We start from the raw sequence: 18,923 nt of genomic DNA, 5'->3' as shown, positions 1-18,923 counted from the left end.
ATATCAATAAATTGAAATTGCAATTAGATGACACTTTTTTTTATTTGCTCTTTTTTTTACAAATAATGCAATGCAGATTTTTCTAAAGCGTTTTGACCTATATTATATCAAGGAAAAACATCACGATTATCAAACAATATATATTCTGCCTAAACAGATTGCATGCTGCAACGACACTTATTCTATGATAAATGTCGGATTCTAAAAACAGAGGAGTGTAATATAGAGATTGCGATAACGGTTATTATAACTATAAAAACTAAGAAATTTTCCTTTCAACAATAACAATTTCGGAATGATGCAAATTATTGACAACATTCTGTGACAACACAAAGATACCCACAACGAAAAAGAAGAAGGCAGCTATTTTATTAGTGTTAACAAAGCGCCTAACGACTATGACGTACACATTCTTGGAAAGTCGCATACCTATGTACGGATGTGTGTTGTTGAGAAAGAGACAGAGAGAGAGAGAGAAAAAGAAAAAAAAACAAATGATAATTATTTAAACATTTACTCGCAAATGAGAAAGCAAAATCACCTTATGCCCTAGCACAATACGGGATTAGATGATACTGCAATATATAAATGTATATATATCTTTACTCTGATATTTTTTGAACTTTGCCGTTGCCGACCGCATTTCAAGAATTATTAATAGAATTATTACTAGACTCTATCGTATTGGCGCTATCGCTTCCGGACACCGACACGCGTGACTGCTTCAGGCTATCCAAGTACTCTTGCTGCGACGTCGCCAACACTTGTGAAAGTATATGGCTATCTTCCCAATCCGTCAGACCTAAAGAATTTCAACGCTCATGAAAGTTATCACAAAAACAATTAATTGGTCGTTAAAAAGGTGTGCAATCTAAAAAAAAATTTCAAGTCAAACAGAGTTTTATTTGAATTGGAAAAACAGCGTATAAAAAAAAATCAATATTACTTGAGTAACACATAAAAATCATATTCCAGAATAAAATTCGCAGAGCGCTATTTTTTTCGTATTTTTTTCAAGAGAACTACATCACTCGAGTATTTCTCACCAAATACTTCAGGCGGAAGGCGATTGAACAATGAAATATCGGGTGACGCATGGGCCTCCTTGCTGCTCCCCGGCACAGGCTCTTGCGGCATCATCTTCACCTCGAAATCCGACGACAGATGGGCGCCTTGAGCCGACTGGTGCTGCGGCGATCTCTTGCTGTACCGCACCGCGTCGCTGACCTGAACGATCACAATGAGTATCTCATATCTCGCGACCGACTGCCGTTCGTATGGAATAGATGTAAAACGGACCTTTGGAGAATTACGTAAATTATCTTGGCTAGTTTGTGTCGTGGTCGGAGAAGAAGTATGGCTACGCTGCTGTCCACGACCTCCATGCGAATGAAAGTGTGAATGATTATGTTGCGCGCTCGTAACTGTGCTCGTACTGCTACTACTGGCTGATCGCTTGATTCAAAAGTCGTGACTGAGTCTTTTTGCTTCAATAGAAGGGTAAACTGATGATGACGATTGGATTTATACTTACTGCTTTGCGCATCTCGTTGTCACGTAACCATTGCAGATAACTTTCCCGGGCCACTTGTTCCTCGATAGCTTCGTTAGTCGCCTCCCAGTCGGTAGCTTTAATCTTATCCTCCAGCATTGTCTTGAAGAGAAAAAGAAATTGAAATCTTGGATAATCTCTTTCTTCCAAATATTTGTAGAATTAAACCGAATGATATTATGCTCGTTTACAAGCTTCGATTGATCACCTGTTCAATGTGCAACTCCTCGCTCTGGCGAACCGCGTCTGATATCAGGGCGCGATCGGCGGAACCTGGATTGTACGACGGTAAACCAAGTCCGACACCTATAGTGGCTTTGTAAGGATCGACTATGCTGTTGTAATGACTACCGCGATGATACGATAGTCTAATCGGCTCGTTATCACTCTCCACCATGGTATGGAAGGTATTGATAGGTTCTTGAAGAAAAAAATAGCGCGATAAGGAACGTAAGTAATAAAACATCCTGCAATATTGATGAAAGAAGCGACACTCACCGGTACTGTAACAGTACAATTGAATGCTACGATTATACATTTCTGACATAGCGTGCATTTCAATATGATTGCCGTGAACATATTCTTGCCTCTTCCGGTCCACATAAGTGCTAAAATCTTCCGCTACAAAATGCGAGAAGAACTCCTGATTGGAAGCCTGAAAACAATATCGCTTGATGTTGTCGTCTCAAAATAAAGTGACAATATCATGCTTGCGTCACACTTACAATATAATCCATACAGAGCTTTCGCACGAGTCCGTGCATCTCTTGATCTCCATAAACTTGATCCGCTACTGCTCGAAACAGGCAAGCTCCGTCCTCTGCCATCTTTTTTATTTGAAGACCCTTTTTCCGTAAGCGCTTCTCGAACCATCTGTCCCTCTATATTGTTACAGATAAAGGATTTACTACAAGTCGGCCTCAAAATAACGCCTCATTTATGTAGAAACTTAAAGTTCAATAATACTGACTTCCTGCCATTCGGCCAATGTGAGGTTATTTTCATTACGTCCGGTATATTCGTCTCCACTATTGTAGCCATTTGCCAGTTCGTGTTCCAAGTTTGAGGCATTATTAACAATGCCAACTCTTCCATTAACACTAGTGTCTGTGCCTAAATTAATCAGACATACGCTATCTTGTACTTCGTGTTTCATAATTATGTATTTCACAATTTTATTAACGAGTCCATTATCCTAATAGCTGTATAACATACCATATAAATAAAAGTATTGCACTACCTTGTGAACCGTTGCAAGAAGCAGCCGGAGGAGTGGCCTGCCTTTCGCGTTCTCTTTCTCTCTCTCTTTCCCTGCCCCTGTCCCTTTCTCGCTCACGTTTTGCTCGTGAAGATCTACCAATATAGCTACTAAAAGATTAGTAGATCCCTTATTAAATATATAAATTATAAAAGTATACTATAAAAATGCACAATTTCTTTGTATATCCCATTTTACATCATGTATATAAGAATGAATATTGCGATAAAACTGTACAATGTGCTTTCTGTATTTCATGATACACCTATTCATCGTATTTTACAGCATTTCAATTACCTGTGAGGACTGGCCCTCTGTCGATGACGTTTACCGTGACTTGGACCACTCCCATCTTCGAAATGTTTTTCCTCGCGGCGATCTACATTTGCCTGTAGTAAAAACATCATATATCTTTATAAAGATATACCTTTACAAAAGTATCTTTATAGAGATATATCTTTGCAAAGTTCATCAATTAAATATTAAATCGTTCAACACTTCAATTAGTAAATTAGCCACACAACATACCGCACAGCTTATTTCATTTAAGCAAAACTATCATTTATATCCATGCCTCATTTACTCCGCTGTCATTCATTGGTAATTCCCTTACTAATGCTATCACTCATTATTATCAAAAACTCAACAATCAAACTTCACATCACTGCTAATAGAAGGAAACAATCAATGCAATATTGAAAGTGTTTGAAACAAAGGAAGGGAAAAGCTCTCCGAGTTATACCTCGTAGGAGTTGCCAGTCAGCACTATAGAGCCAGATCCATGATCGGATTGAACACCGTGGAGGTCGACAGCGAATCCGTTAGCGCTGCGTACCTAGTCGGCGAGTGGCACAAAACTTGCGTTTTAAAAAAACTGTCCCCCAAAGCCCAAAACCTAGAAATAACGTCGCGCCTCACCTGATAAGGGCTGTTCGGCAGCGCGATGCTACCGGAATTGTGCTCGTTCTGCACTACGCCGTGATGAACGTCGACCTCGGGACCAGCACCACCCTCGCGCGTCCTGTCCTTCGGCGCATTCGTCTTCTTCTTCGATAGAATTGTCATGATTTCATACGATCAATTTCCGTTCCCGTGTCGCTCGGTCGCGTCGCAAATCGGCTCGTGATCAATTCGTGATCGGTTCGTGATCACGCAATACGCTGATCGCCAGCACTGCGATCGAAACAATCTGCCCTCGCGATCACCACGCACCTATCTATTATTCTTCACAAACTGGCTAATCGAGCTGCGAGACCAAGCGGCCAAAACGCGGGTTCCCTCCGGTTCTACGATGCCAATGCCGATACGTCACTCGAGAAAAGAAATCTTCGGTCAAGATGACGTTGTCTCTCGGCCACCGCGCAACATGTCCGAGCGAAAGCGATACGATGTCGTTAATCGCTGCTACTTGGAATGTTTTGTCAGGCGGCCATATTTGTCCGTCGCTTCGGCTATGGGGAATGCAGAATCCATAGAAAGGATGCGGGAGCACAAAACTACGATGCAATATAGTGACACAACTCCCTGCGACTCCTTGACAACCTTTTGCCGTTTCCGAAGTGAACGGATTTGACCAATCCAAGGTTGATCAATGACGCCACTGCATCGTCTCCATCAATAAAAGACTCGAGTTCATAGTAAAATAGTGATTAATTGCTCCGCAATGAATTAAAATCCGTTCACTCGAAAACGCTATTAGATGATTTAGGAAGAGGGCGCACCTAGCGCGCTAATTAGTCCCTAGAAATAACCTAAAAATTTAATTATCTATGCTACTAACGTTAATTAATTACTGCATTGTTATATTAAAAGTTAAGAATCCTTCCTTAAGCTTCCTTTTATACACTGTTTGTAATCCGCGGGCAGTATGGCGCTGTCATATATATACTCAAATTAAAAAAAAAGAATCCCTAGAAATAGGGACTAGCATTAATATGCACTAGTGCGTCCAGCCGAATTCGCTAAAAAGCACAAGCATCTTGCAATTTTGATGAAGCGACTCGTGTAATATATTTGTCAATTACAATTGAAAACAATAGGAACGTGAAGTCAGAAAAAGTGAAGAAGATGCTTCGCGGATACGAGGGTGTGAGATATATTTCGGATAAGCAAATGGTAGTGTTTGACATTGGCAGTGCGTACACGAAGTGAGTGCACAATATGAACTGTCAAAACATTATTACGTTTATTAGATATATTTGCATCTTATATACATTGAACATACAGATTTGGCTATGCTGGAGAAGCGTCGCCGCGTGGTATCGTACGAACGGAGGTCAGATGTCCAGAATCAAAGAAGATACGCAGAATTATTGACTACAATGATGTCGAGGACTTGTATCAACTTCTTGTGGAATTTCTACATCTGTTATTTTTCAAGTAAACCTATACATTTCTACACCTTTCGGTTGTGCCATTGTTTAGGATTCATATTTGAAATATTTTTTGTTTTACAGATATGTCGTAATAAGTCCAAAAGATACAAGGATATTGCTTTTGGAGTCGCCATTGGCGGTGACATTGTTCAAAGATACTCTCGCAAAAGTAATGTTTAGGCACTTTGAAGTTGGCTCTATATTGTTTCTACCTAGTCATTTGGCAACAGTTAGCACTCTTGGTATTGATACGGCTTTGGTATTGGATGTTGGATATCAGGAAGCAACTCTGATTCCAGTTTTTGAGGGAGTACCAATACTTAAAGCTTGGCAGGCATTGCCTTTGGGTGGACAGATAGTACATGAGTGAGTTATACTCTTTCTTTCATATATTAATGTGTCAACATGACATTTATTGGAGCTCAAAAGAAAAATTACAAACACATTTCTACTGCAATTTAATTTAACGAGATATAATGAAAGAAATAAATAACTTGGAATGGAATTTATACGAAGAGGTAGCATATATAAATGTAAATTTCTCACACATTAATTTATAGTATTTTTTGCACTTCAATATTCACACCTTTGGAACCCCTTTTTTCTTTGTTTATTTTTGAAGAACCGTACTCATATTCTTTTCATGATTTACAGAAATTTAAAGAGATATTTTAATAACCTGTCAAATGACATGGATTTGTCAGAAAAGATGCTGGAAGATATTAAAGTAAGAACGTGCTTTGTGACTACATTAGAAAGATCTGCAAAGCTAGGAACAACAGATGCGCCTCCTCCTCCTCTCGATGTCACATATCCTGGCATCAAAAGAATTTTAATACCTGGAGAAATTAGAGAAAAGGCATTTGAAGTGCTATGGGAAAGGGATAACGATAACCTCTCTTTACCAACCATGATATTGGATGCGATCATCAAGGTAAAAAACGATATCCGTTATAAAGCAATTTTATCAGGTTAATAGATTATTAGGTTTTATCTAACAATATGTTTCTGGTGTGTAAATGCAAATTTTTTGACACTAGTGTCCATTGGATACGAGGCGGGCGTTTGCTGAAAATATAATGCTCATCGGAGGAACGACTATGGCAAAGGGTTTTGTGAGTCGCCTGAAATCCGAACTGCTGGCTTTAGCCAACAGCGATCTGTACAAAACCAAGTTAAAAATTGAATCATTCCAATTCCATAAGGCACCCAGTAAACCGAATTACACGGCGTGGTTGGGTGGTGCTATCTTTGGCACAACAGATTTACCGTTGCGATATTTAACGAAAGAAGTATATTTGAAAACGAACAGAGTTCCCGATTGGTCCTGTCTTATAGATAACCAAAAAGATGAAACGTCTTATGAAATATGAATAATTCAGCAAGTGCACCATGAGATTTTATAGAAACTATTTTATAGAAAAACTAATAAATAATATATATTTATTGCTTATTATTGTAGTTAAAAGTAATTTGTATACAATTGTAATCATTCTACGCAAGTTATTTTTTATAATTCGCGCATTGTTCATAATTTCATACATTATAATCCCAACAATAGGCATCAAGAAGTCAAAATATATGAAAAATGAATTATTATTGATTTTTTCTTTCATATTATGAATTTATGCAATAATCAGACATTTTTTATCATAAAGTCGTAAGTAGAGTCAGTTTCTCATTAAGTTGCAACTGTGTTTTTATCAATTGTGACAACGCAACAACCATTAAAAGATCCTTGACATTGCTAGTGAACATTTCATCAAATTGATCGCTTGTCATTTTTGGAACAGAGTGTACCATATCCAAAAGAGCTCTACCCACCTGAAATAACAAAATCATTTTGTATATTGGCTAGGCAATAAAAATCACTTTACAAAAACAAATATTCATCCATATTTACTTGATTGTCTGGCAGTTGTTTTCCTGCTAAAACATCATCGACATATGCGAGTACTTGTTCCAGCATTATGGAAAGTTTAGAACAAGCTTCTGAGACTTGCGCAAGATCCATCATGGGTTCCGTCCCTCCGGTAGATTTTCCAGCTTGTATATGAGACTGCAACTGCGTCTTGGAACATAATTGCAGTCCTACAACCTCTGGCTCGTAGCATTTAATCTGGAAAAACATTTAACGTTAAATACAGTCTTGTATAAAGATGAAATACATCGATATGTTCCATAAAAAGGTTTATGTCACATGCCTTGTCGAATGATATATTGATATTTTGACAAACCTGAACTTTAACCGGCGTAAACATGGATCCTTGCTTGCCATTAGGCACGCCTAGCGGAACACATACATAAGCTTTGATCGCCATTCTCGTCGTATTTGCTAACGTAGTATCAACAGTCAAATGCACTGGATTATTACATTCTCGCACATAGTATTCATGAATAACAGACGAGTGTGTAGTGACCTGAAACACATTTTCATTCAAGTTTACGATATCTAAAGAGTGTACGAGGAAAAATTAAAAGAACCTCATTGCCGGTAGCCCACCAGCCGACAATGTTCTCCTGTCCGTTCACTCGGTGATTTAAATCGTACAAGTCCATTCCGTAGGTGAGATCGGCTTCTACCTGGCTTTCGGACTCCTTGTGCGGCACGCAAAAGCAATTGGTCACCTCGACAATTCCTTTCTCCACGGTGCCTGGAGAAGAGAACGCATATTCATTCGCGGCTGTCAAAAATCACCGGCCATGCTTCACACATGATCAGAATTCAGAGTCGAGATGAAAGATACTTCGTATTACTATTCAACGTGCGCATACGTTACCCAACAAGGTGCCGATAACGCGTAACGATTCTGCTTTCCGTCGCTCATAAGCGTCTACAACTTGAAATAAAACTACGGGATGCACCTTGACGGTGAGGTTAAGCGCCATGTCTGCGACACTTGTGATAAGAAAGAACGATTCGCAGTAAGAAGCCTCGTGTGGAGCGATCGATATTTGTACTCCGTCGCCATCTGAATAGAGTGACTCCGATAGAAACTAAAAATTTGCATGGCGGAATAGTTCTGTCGCGCTCTGTAGATGACTCATGTTTTAGTACCAAAATGATTTTTTCTTATCATCATTTTTTACTTATATTTACAAGTTTAATTTATCGAAAATTATTCAATAGTATTTTCAAATAATGTCATTTAAAATTCTGTAAACAATGTAGCTTTTTTTCATAAAGCTTTTATTTCATTAAGAACATATATTTTTACAAATTCAAAAATATACATTAGATTATAAACTTATAAAAATAGAGTAGAAATGTTTAAGAAATCAGTTTGTCCTGCTGTTTTATTTTACGCTGAGTGACAAATGAATGTCATTGGCAATTACTCTTGGAGCCAACAAATCAGATTTCATTATTGAATTTGAATTTTGTTTAGTTTATTAATAAATTAATGATAATCGAGAGAGAGAAAGACAAAACAAGACATTATATAACACTCAAAAAAAAAAACGCGAAGAGTTCTTAGAATATTATATAAAAAATTGACTTTTTATGACATGGCAAGACCTTCACATAAATACGGAGTCACGATGAATTTCTCGCACTCAATTAGCACATGTGCGTGTGCCGTTAAAAATTATTGCAACCTAATTAGCTGATGGAACGATTAATTAATCTTCGGAAACTGAATCCATTGCTGGAGGATCTCGTAGAAAATTAATCGTACTTGTTTCAAGTATGCGTATTTACAATGTGATAATAAAATGTTGTACGATTGCATTTTTAGGTTAGCCCGGACCGAAGGCTAACTCGCGAGATTACTTTTGACAATTATTTATTCACCAAATTCACATGTTACATGTCAGATCATATGTAACATGACGCTCCTCTGGAAACTATTGTCTAATCCCGGTGTCCTGCGAAAATCAGGATGTCGCGGTATCGCTGTATCGCAGAAATACTCGTGCCTGATAAAGCACACTGTCAGGCTATCAAGGAAAAGTCGTATGTTCATCGGATTGAGGTATCAGACGGCCAATACTATTGGATCCGACGCTTCAGCGTCCGTCGTACGTTCCGTAAAGACGAAAACGAGGTCCGAGTTGAAGAATTTGATTCTACTAGCCGCGCCTGAAAAATGGACCCTCATGAAGGCCATCGCATTTTTGCTCGTGTCATCCAGCGTGACGATGGCCGTGCCGTTCTGCTTTGGAAAAGTGATAGACATCGTCAACACCGCGGAAGAAGCAAACATGAGAGAGAACCTTAATCGACTAACGCTCGCTCTGTTCGTAGTATTTCTCATAGGTGGTGTGAGCAATTTCAGCAGAGTTTACCTGATGTCAACAGCGGGGCACAGAATCACGCAGTCTCTGAGGAAGCAGGCGTACGCTGCCATACTTCGGCAGGAAACGGCGATGTTTGATAAAGAAAGTACAGGAGAGCTAGTCGGGAGATTGAGCGGTATATCTTGTTTCTTTGACTGAAGCACGTGTCAATTATGTTCTGCGTGTAGAAATCTTTTCTTTATTCCATCTTTTTTTTCAGGAGACACGCAACTTATCAGCTCCGCTGTCACGTCCAACGTATCGGATGGCTTACGCTCCGCTATCATGGCTGTTACAGGAGTATCCATGATGTTTTATGTATCACCGACGCTCGCTTTGCTGGGCTTAGCGATAGTGCCGCCTGTTGTAATCGTCGCTGTCATTTGGGGACGCGTTTTGAAGCGAGTCTCCAAGGATCTGCAGAACAGTCTCGCGGTGCTCAACACAACCGCGGAGGAGAGAATTAGCAATATAAGGACCGTTAAAGCGTTCGCGCAAGAGAGACGCGAGATTGACAGATACAGCGCCAAGCTGCAGGATGTTCTCAGATTGTGCTACAAGGAGAGCTTGTACAGAGGCATGTTTTTCGGCATGACCGGTCTCTCCGGGAACGCCATCATACTTTCCGTTCTTTACAACGGGATATTCATGGTTTCGAACTCGGAGATAACAATCGGAAGCTTGAGTGCCTTTTTGTTGTACGCGGGATACGTGGGGATATCGCTGAACGGATTGTCTTCGGCGTACAGTGAGTTGAATAAAGCTCTGGGCGCGAACGCTCGTCTGTTCGAGTTGATCGATCGGCAACCGCTTATTCCCATTCAGGACGGGCAAGTTCTGGAAAAGGACTTGTCGGGCAACGTGACGTTCCGAAACGTTTCCTTCGCTTATCCAACGCGAGAAGCGGTGTCCGTATTGAAAGATTTCAACTTGAATGTAGAAGAGTGCTCCATGACGGCCGTCGTCGGTTGCTCGGGTTCCGGCAAGTCCACCGTGGCGTCGCTTTTACTGAGACTGTACGATCCTACGGAGGGGTCGATCCTCCTGGACGATCACGATCTTCGTCTGCTCGATCCCGCGTGGGTGAAATCCCAAATCAGCGTCGTGTCCCAAGAGCCGGTTCTCTTCAGCGGCTCGATAAGGGAGAACATATTGTACGGCGCGGAGTCTGCGACGAGTTCCGACGTGGAAGAGGCCGCGCGATTGGCGCACGTGCTGGAATTCACGCGGAAGATGACGGATGGATTGGACACGATAGTCGGAGAAAGGGGCATCGCGCTCAGCGGCGGGCAACGCCAGAGAGTCGCCATCGCCAGGGCGTTGATAAAGGTAAATCACGCAAATAAAGTACACTTGTATAATTATTAAAATGAAATATAATATTTTCTCTCTCTCTCTCTCTCTCTCTCTCCAGAAGCCAAAAATTTTAATACTGGATGAAGCGACTAGTGCCTTAGACGCGGAAAGCGAACACTTCGTTCAGGAGGCTGTGGAACGTGCCATACACGGAAGGACGGTGATAACGATAGCTCACAGGCTTAGCACGATCAAGAATGCCGACAAGATCGTGGTGCTCGACGGGGGACAAGTGGCGGAGACCGGCACTTACGTCGAGCTGATGAACTTGAAGCAAGGTCATTTCAAGAAGTTGGTGAAGCTTCAAACGTTTACGTAGAATCATTAAGTAAATAATTATTTATCGATTTGTTATAATATATTCTTTCATGATTCACATCATGTCGATGTATTATATGTACATGTACATATGTGTATAATTTGTCTGTCAAATATCTGAAAATTCTGTAATATTGATGAACACAATATTTATAGCGTTGTACATTTATAGAATATGTAACATATTTATATGTGAAAATAGTCGCGAGCGACGAGGTACTTGGGCGTAAATTGTAACACTGCGGCGGCGATACAACGTTTCTTGGTCGCTCATTCCCGTTATTTCCTATTTGCCTTTAGGAGCAACGTAGAGTCAGGCGCACACATCACAAATAAAAGATGGATTGACAATCATTTTTATATATTTTCTTATAAAATAATGTACAGCTATTTTTTTTCAGATATCCACATTCGCGTGTATCATGTATCATTAATCTATATTAATTCTTAAATTAATATCCCATTCCTACGATATTCTTCTAATAACGGTTCGGTGGATCCGCATCGAATCCGAATCCGCTCGAAAACATCTTGTGCCGATACATAAACTGTAAGCGGTTCGAAACGATCTTAACGGGATCCTGGGCGCCCCCGCGGTGAATCGATTTTATCAGTTTTGGGCCACTTGAAGATTTCTGTTCCGATTCGCACGCATCTGCGACTTAACTACATTCTTCATTTACTGAAAATACAATATCAAAATAGGAGGAACGAAAATACAAAGAGCTAGTGTAATTCATAAAATATAGTTTGTTACTAGTCTCTTTTTTTCTTTACATTTCATATGCAGTAAACACTCGGTAAAAAAAGAAGGAAACTATTTTTGCCCACTGATATAATAACAGAAACGAAATGAAATTGACATACTGATTTCAAGCGATACGTCTGGAATATCAATTTTGAATTAGCTGTAGCGGAGTTTTAGTAGACAGCTGCTCGAAGTAACATCGTTCTAACACATTTCCAAATGCCGTTACGTACTGTAGAAAGTTTTAGCAAGGAATAATATCTTCGATCAATCTCGAACGTTCTCTCAGAAGTAGCCGTGAAGCGTTTCGAGATTCAACCGCAACTTAGTATAAGGCTGTGATCGTGAACGAACGCTGTTTCGTTTACCTCGACCGCGAGATACTCGAATCTGTAGTGCTTATACGTCATCATTTAAAAATTTATGCATCAGGTATACTTGTCCAATACGCAATATACACAATAGTTGTAGGCACAACCTTATTCTAAGCAGATATCTATGGTATTTGTATAAATCGATATTGAAATGTTTACCAAATCTGATTTCTATACAAGCAGTTTCAGTATTACAATCGTTTGGGAATAGGCAGTGTTCTTTTTTTCTTCTTCCAAGAGTTAGAAAATTCACTTCGATAAATCTCTTTGTAAGTAAATACCGGAGCTCAGTCTAAACGGCGAAGTATCCGAAATAAATAAAGCAGCAAACAATATCGAGAATTTTTGCTCATAATTTGAATTCCAATTCATAATTAACGGCTATTAAAAATTATATGCTTAATTGTGTTCGTCAGTTACCAAGCATCTTACGCGCAAGAAGATATCTTACGTATTAGCTCTTATTTCGCGACATCTACCCTTAAAAATAGATATCAAACAGAGGGAAAGAGACATGCAACCGATTAAATGAGCCGGGATTAACTCTTCGACAAATCGTCCATTGTTTCCTGCTCCATCGGTTCGTCTTGCTGAAATGTCGACGGTGATTCCTCGTCGTCAACTTCCATCAACTCCATCGATTCTCTTCTACACGCCACACTCTCTATTACAGAAGACTGATTCTCTTTAATGACGCACGCCATTTTATTACCTTGCGCATTCGCTAAACCGTCGTCCTGGATGCCTGCTGAATTATCGTTCTTTGGCGACTGATAGCCAACGTTATCAGAGCTCTCTGTCATTTCGACAGTAGGCGAGACGAGCTCGAGTTTCTCAATCACGGATGTCACTTCTTTCGGTTTCTCTATAACGCTTATCGGATCCGACATCGCGGACTCGGTAAGACTCACCTTCTCGTTGATGATTTCCATCATTTTCAAATTATCCGTGTTGAATTCAGTGTCCTGTATTTCCTGTCCGTCGTCGTTGCCGTTAGAAGACGCTATCTTAGGAACGGCCTCTAGAACCTTATCCATTACTTCTATAATTTCAGCTTTTTGGCTTATAGATTGGTCATGTGTAAAACTCTCCTTCAAGGAAATTGTCGTCGACGTTTCCGTGGGATGCGTCTCGGCCTTCTCCGCTTTGTACAATGCCTCGCCGCTGGATACAATAACCGCGCATTCGTCAGGCGTGACTGCACTGTCCTTCTCCGTGGATTGCGACTCGACGAATACCGCCGTTTCTCCTTTCGCATCTTCCTCCACCCGTAAATGTTCTTCATCCACATCTTCGAGGACCGATGTTCCCTCCTCTTCCGGTTTATTCGCAGTTCTCTCCTCGCTGACACTTTCCGCGTCATTCGCCAGAGCGTCGGATCTCATCTCGATATCCGTTTCTAGCAAATTTTCAGTTAACCTACTTTCATTGTGAGACATCTCGTTGGAATCCGCACACTCGGGCTTCGATTTTGCCAATGTCGTTTCTTCATTCTTCATGGAATGTTCAATTCCTTCTTCCACCGTTGACGAGACCGGTGTCTTCTCGTTGGATTTTTCCAGACACTTATTATCGTCGGGCTCAAAGTGCTTCGCTTGGAAAGCGGCCTGCAGCTTCTGCGTGGTGTCCGTCGTCAACGGTATCACCGTCGCTACAACGGTCACCGTCGTCGTTGCCGCCGACGTCGACGTCGTCGACGATGTCGCTGTTGTTGTCGCCGTTGTCGTCATCGTTGTCGTCGTGGTGGTCGCCGTTGCGGCCGGTTCGATCTCTTCGCTCTCCAAATCTAGATTAGGTTGAGAAGTCGTGTCCTCGTTCATGATCGCCTCCGCCACGTCGGCGCTGCCGACAGGCGAATCGTCGGAGACCGTTTCAGCAGCCGGTAGACTTTGCACAACTGGAACGGCGGTCGGCGCCGACTCCTGCGAGGTTAAATTCGATATAGTAGAAAAGTCTGAAGTAGCGGGGACATAATTGGACGTCGCGATTTCCGTTCTAGAGGCGACCTGCTCCAGCTTCTCCCGCGTCGCCTCACTCGCGGTGAATATGCTTTTAGCCAGTGGTGAGCCAGCGGCCGGTATGACGCCGCTGTGCAAGAGAGGAGGCGTTTCGTTTTCCACAACGGTGTGCACACTGATGGTGACGGTTGAGGTGCAGTCCTTTTCCCAGTATTCCATCTCCACATCCTGAGAGTTTGGCTGACCTGTCTGCGCCGGTTGCGTTGTCTGTGGTAGTTGCGACGGTGATTGCGGTGACGACTGCAACGGTGGCTGTGACAGTGAAGGTAATGACGACGATGAGGGTGAGGGCAAAGGTGAGGACGAGGGTGAGAGCGAAGGTGATGGCGACGGTGATGCCGATGGCGATGACGATGGCGACGGCGACGATGACGGTGATAGCGACGATGACGGCGACGGTGACAATGAGAGAGGCGGTGGCGGTGGTTGCTGCTGCATGATCGAGGCTGTGTCCTCCTCGACGGACCCGTTCACCATACCGTCGCCGGTCTCGCCGCGTCTGGCGATAGGCCCGGGTTCACGTGTCGAAACCACCAGAATGTTTTTCTCGATGGCGCGCATAAATTTATCCACGCGATTGTACTCTTTGCGCGGCGCCGTCAGTAATTCACATATCCGCTGGACTGTGAAGGGCGCATTCGCAAATGACTCTAATCTCTCCAGAAGGCTGCTCTTCATCGTGTCGTAGTTGAAGTGCTCCACGTTGGGACAGGTCGCCAGCTCCAGAGAGGGACAACTCTCGTAAAAATCTGTCATTACGCGCGTGAGCTTCTCCCTGAAGAGCGTTTTGATCAACGGCCACTGGTAGACGGGATCGCCCGTCTTTGCGACCCAGCACAGATAATCCTCCAACTCCTGCGGGATTACCGTCGGCCGCATTTTCTGGAACTCATCGAGCGCTTGCAACACCTCCTCTAAATTTTCCATCTTCCCCGCCGCCGCCGACAACCTCCTCTGACAAGTCTTCCCTGCTTCCTCTCGACTGTCTTGATTATCTGTTAATGAGATTTGTCGCGTAAAATTTGATAAATTTTAAGAGAAATGTCTACGTGAGAGAAACAACCAAGAACCAAAAAGATAAACTAGCAAACACACCGGCCACAAAACAGCAACAATGAGAGATATGACAGGAGGGAGAATCGCAGTAGTGCCAACTGAGGCATCAGAATCTCCGACTGGTAACTTGAAACTGGGCATCGATCATGTAATTTTTCTCTAGGAGCGGAAACGTGAAAAGTTTCATGTGAATTCGACGAATAGAATTGTCGAATTTACGTAGAAATTTTTACTTTCTACGTTTGCGCTCCTAGGAAAAAATTACATGATCGATGCTTCATGACTTGATTGTGAAAAATTCCAATAGCGTTGAATATTAGCCTTAAGCTTGTATCAGATACGCATTGAAATTTATCCAATCAAAAAAAAAGGAACTAAAAGTTCCTTATCTTGATTGGTCAAATTTCAATCTTCAATCTCAAAACACATCTCGCTCTCTTAAATAAAAAGAAACTAATAAAATGTCAAATAAAAACAGACTAATAAAATCAGAAAAATTACCACAATAAAATTTCGAATAAAAAAAAGAATGTTTTTTCCATATTTTTAACATAAGCATTTATTGATGCTTATGCTATTCTCACATAATTCATGACATAATTGTTGAAGACTGTAAATGCAAATTAAAAAATTAATAAACCCAGTCTTTTTTTATAATAAAAATAAGTTTTATTGAATCTTTTGTTTTCAAATTAAAAATGAACTTTTCGCACTCAAGTAATTTGTTAATAATAATCTCATTATGACTTTGTTGGTTTACATTTTTACATAATTTTTGATCAAAATATTGTAATAGCTTTTTAAAATGTAAGTTCTTTTTAGAATTCATGATATCAAAAAGATCATTAAATAAATTTATAAAACGGATAGTATTGTTATCTTTAAATGAACAAATATTCATGTTTTTCAAAACTGTCAATAAATTAGCAACGCTATTACTAAATAATTGAGATACAAGGCAAACTTTCATTTTCTGTTTTTGATAATTTAAATGTTTCCTACTTAATTTATTAGCTAAAGTCCCTCTTTCTCTAGAATAGTGTGAAGTTGTTTCAAGTATTTCCATGATACTTCATCATCTTCTAAAGTCATAATGCGAATATCTCCTAAGCAATTTCGCACTAATTTCTTCAGTGACAAGATGTAAGTAAGTCTGAAAATGATTGTTTTGGAGATCTTTATCTATATTAAAACCAGTTAATTCTTTCATAATACACATATTTATAGAAGCACCATCAAACGTCAAAGAAACAACATTAAATTTAGATGCATCTAACAATTTTAAACTTTATAAAATAAGCAATTTTTTTGTCAGTTTTTAATGAATCGATGAAAAAATAAGCAAAAGGAATTTTCCATGACACATTCACATATACAACAGTGAAAACCAGAACCTGTTTAGCTAATTTGTTAGAATTATCACAGTAATATATTTTTCCATATCACAAAATCATACACTTTTAAATGTACTCGTTCAATTTCACTCTTTATATTTATTTCATCGTTCATCGTTCATCATTCAGAATATAACAGCCCCGAACAAAGAACAACAGCTTCACAATGTTCTTCAATTGATTTTAAAGCTTCTGAATTAAAGTAGTAATGCAATGTTAGTGCAAAAGACTTTAATTCGTGATTGTCTATTAATAGTTTTAGTCTCACGTTTTAAAATCATTCTTTTCAAGAACTCTTTATTACACTTATCCATTTATTCTAAGATATGTACATGACTTTTATTTAATAATGATTTTAAAGAAGCTATAACTATATCAAAATCTACTTCAGATTTTTTCGTTTTAATTTGCGTTTAAGATTTCTTATTATTTGTTGACTTCTCCGTTTATACTCCTTAAAAGACGCTTTTAAACACTTTATAGTGACTTTGTCATCTTGAAAATGTAGAGGACTGACAGATGTTGAGCGACTAACTGTTGAATTGAAATGTCCAGAGAAATTTATTGAAGAAATACACTTATCGAGAAGTTTTTCATCCAGCACTGTAGTATGTTCTTGAAGTTCATCTTAAAACAGTATATTTACAACTTTTTCAAAATTTACAATAAAAATTTTATAAATAAAATTAGATAATTATGTAAAAATTCTAACTAACCAGCTAGTAAATATTCTTCTTTCAAAATTAATTCTCCAGTGCATTCATTGAGAAGCGTTTGTTTATCAACTTGCATGGAAATATTTTCCTCTTGATGATTGTTTTCCTGATTCCCCATATTTAGTTTTTTTGCACAATGAGTATCATTTGATGATGTTTCTAAATTTGAAAGTTGGTTACCATCTACAGAAAATGATAAATTTAAACAATTCTGTTCATTTTCAATGTTCTCCTGTTTATGCATGTCATAGATAAAGGCTTCGCTCTAAAAAGTAAAAAACTTTCAATAAAGAAATACACAGTTTATATCAAGCAAAGTAAAATATTATCAAATTTCATACATAAGGTACTGCGTTTTCATGTAAAACAATTTTATCTAAAGTTCTATTTATATCTTCCTCTTTAAAATGTAAAGAACAGACTGATGCAGTTTTTTTCAAATTTGTATCTTCGTGTAAACCAATATTTTTGAGCCACAATTTTCTTCTGTTTACATTTTTTGGTAACCTGTTGGCAATAAGAAATATTTATACATATCATAATTTGAATCTCATTTCCTTTATATTTTACTTTTTTGAGTTGAGGTATCAGCATTTTTTCATATAAACAAGAATAAAGTTATATATTAAATAAGTAACTATATTAAAGTTATATATTAAGTAAGTAATAACTTAATATAGTTTCTTACCTATGTAAACTAATTTTTATATTTTGCTCCAATGCTTTCTGAATGTCACTTTTTTTGTCAGAATTTGTAATCGAGCATCCTGACACAATACATTTAACCATTTTGATAAAAAATAAAATAAATTTTCTCTCTCACCTCTTCTCGTCAGTGACACCACCACACAAATGTACGAATGTCACAGCATGTGTCCATTGAGTTCTATAACATACTGGAGCGAGCCTTTCAGGAGTGGGGATGTCTCGGTCGAAAAAGACAGATAGATTTACGTGAGGCTAGTCTTCCTTGTCCAGCGTATGTTTTCAGCATAACGTAAAAAGAGACAGAAATCCTCACATTGCTATATGTGTCCTTTTCTAAATCGCGGACGCAGTTTTCTTTGTTCGGGATAGGAAGGCTCGCTCCAGTATGTATAGAACTTAATGCATGTGCTCTGTGTAAGAGAATGGCTGCGTTCAGCAGAACAACTGCTGAATTGTCGTCTAGTCAACACTTAACGTTGATTTGTTGGTTCTAAAAGTAAGAGCCAATCATGTTCGATTGCTACCAAGCGATTTGTTCTGCTGAACGCGCCCATTGATAACCAATGGCGAAAAGCAATCCCCCCCCGCATGCCTTAGTTATCACCCCCTCTCGCCTATACTAGGGTTTTAACTCAGTCCCTCTATTCCTTAATCCGTGGACTATACAAATCCGCTTGTGCATGGCGGATTAACCAAGTCTTTTTTTAATGTTTTTTATGTTCGAACATCATTACTTGATTCGACATGAAAACACTGGCCATCGAGCCAC

The 18,923-nt window shown here is 39.6% G+C and overlaps 6 protein-coding genes across 14 annotated transcripts; 2 read left to right on the top strand and 4 right to left on the bottom strand.

The window, feature by feature from the left end:
• Positions 1-23: 23 nt before the first annotated feature.
• Positions 24-4,463, bottom strand: LOC105678599 (Deubiquitinating enzyme A). Of its 8 annotated transcripts, none has more exons than XM_012378074.2 (12): positions 3,729-4,451; positions 3,553-3,645; positions 3,108-3,199; positions 2,793-2,920; positions 2,523-2,665; positions 2,278-2,433; positions 2,051-2,207; positions 1,761-1,972; positions 1,535-1,654; positions 1,300-1,455; positions 1,047-1,227; positions 24-802 (listed from the first exon to the last, which is right to left on the bottom strand). In XM_012378074.2, the coding sequence occupies exons 1-12, from the start codon at positions 3,873-3,875 to the stop codon at positions 645-647; spliced, it is 1,743 nt and encodes a 580-aa protein (XP_012233497.1). In that variant the 5' UTR covers positions 3,876-4,451; the 3' UTR covers positions 24-644. The 8 variants fall into 8 exon arrangements, 7 of the variants coding, with proteins under 7 accessions (XP_012233497.1, XP_012233516.1, XP_012233507.1 ...); XM_012378093.2 differs by having other exon boundaries at positions 2,793-2,905; XM_012378084.2 differs by having other exon boundaries at positions 2,793-2,917; positions 3,729-4,450.
• Positions 4,464-4,723: 260 nt separating this feature from the next.
• On the top strand, positions 4,724-6,638 carry Arp10 (Actin-related protein 10). The gene is made up of 5 exons (XM_012378114.2): positions 4,724-4,957; positions 5,037-5,189; positions 5,267-5,551; positions 5,840-6,119; positions 6,226-6,638. The coding sequence occupies exons 1-5, from the start codon at positions 4,878-4,880 to the stop codon at positions 6,556-6,558; spliced, it is 1,131 nt and encodes a 376-aa protein (XP_012233537.1). The 5' UTR covers positions 4,724-4,877; the 3' UTR covers positions 6,559-6,638.
• On the bottom strand, positions 6,612-8,143 carry LOC105678627 (eukaryotic translation initiation factor 3 subunit F-like). The gene is made up of 5 exons (XM_012378125.2): positions 7,966-8,143; positions 7,670-7,839; positions 7,423-7,605; positions 7,089-7,304; positions 6,612-7,009 (listed from the first exon to the last, which is right to left on the bottom strand). The coding sequence occupies exons 1-5, from the start codon at positions 8,072-8,074 to the stop codon at positions 6,836-6,838; spliced, it is 852 nt and encodes a 283-aa protein (XP_012233548.1). The 5' UTR covers positions 8,075-8,143; the 3' UTR covers positions 6,612-6,835.
• Positions 8,144-8,281: 138 nt separating this feature from the next.
• LOC105678592 (ATP-binding cassette sub-family B member 10, mitochondrial) lies at positions 8,282-11,494 on the top strand. The gene is made up of 3 exons (XM_012378065.2): positions 8,282-9,602; positions 9,687-10,795; positions 10,881-11,494. The coding sequence occupies exons 1-3, from the start codon at positions 9,017-9,019 to the stop codon at positions 11,139-11,141; spliced, it is 1,956 nt and encodes a 651-aa protein (XP_012233488.2). The 5' UTR covers positions 8,282-9,016; the 3' UTR covers positions 11,142-11,494.
• Positions 11,485-15,462, bottom strand: LOC105678582 (Protein phosphatase 4 regulatory subunit 2-related protein). The gene is made up of 2 exons (XM_012378055.2): positions 15,376-15,462; positions 11,485-15,275 (listed from the first exon to the last, which is right to left on the bottom strand). Exon 2 carries the CDS (start codon positions 15,205-15,207, stop codon positions 12,802-12,804), a length of 2,406 nt encoding a protein of 801 aa, XP_012233478.2. The 5' UTR covers positions 15,208-15,275; positions 15,376-15,462; the 3' UTR covers positions 11,485-12,801.
• A 1,277-nt stretch (positions 15,463-16,739) lies between these two features.
• Positions 16,740-18,581, bottom strand: LOC105678538 (uncharacterized). Of its 2 annotated transcripts, none has more exons than XM_012377995.2 (4): positions 18,135-18,581; positions 17,788-17,953; positions 17,447-17,711; positions 16,740-17,378 (listed from the first exon to the last, which is right to left on the bottom strand). In XM_012377995.2, exons 1-4 carry the CDS (start codon positions 18,233-18,235, stop codon positions 17,359-17,361), a joined length of 552 nt encoding a protein of 183 aa, XP_012233418.1. In that variant the 5' UTR covers positions 18,236-18,581; the 3' UTR covers positions 16,740-17,358. The 2 variants fall into 2 exon arrangements, with proteins under 2 accessions (XP_012233418.1, XP_012233407.1); XM_012377984.2 differs by having other exon boundaries at positions 16,740-17,357; positions 18,135-18,576.
• Between the last annotated feature and the right edge of the window lie 342 nt (positions 18,582-18,923).

This window comes from Linepithema humile, chromosome 8 (assembly GCF_040581485.1).
Source record: "Linepithema humile isolate Giens D197 chromosome 8, Lhum_UNIL_v1.0, whole genome shotgun sequence".
Classification (NCBI taxonomy): Eukaryota; Metazoa; Arthropoda; class Insecta; order Hymenoptera; family Formicidae; genus Linepithema; species Linepithema humile.
Note: the sequence above shows the minus strand (reverse complement) of the source record. Positions and strands in the feature narration are given on the sequence as shown.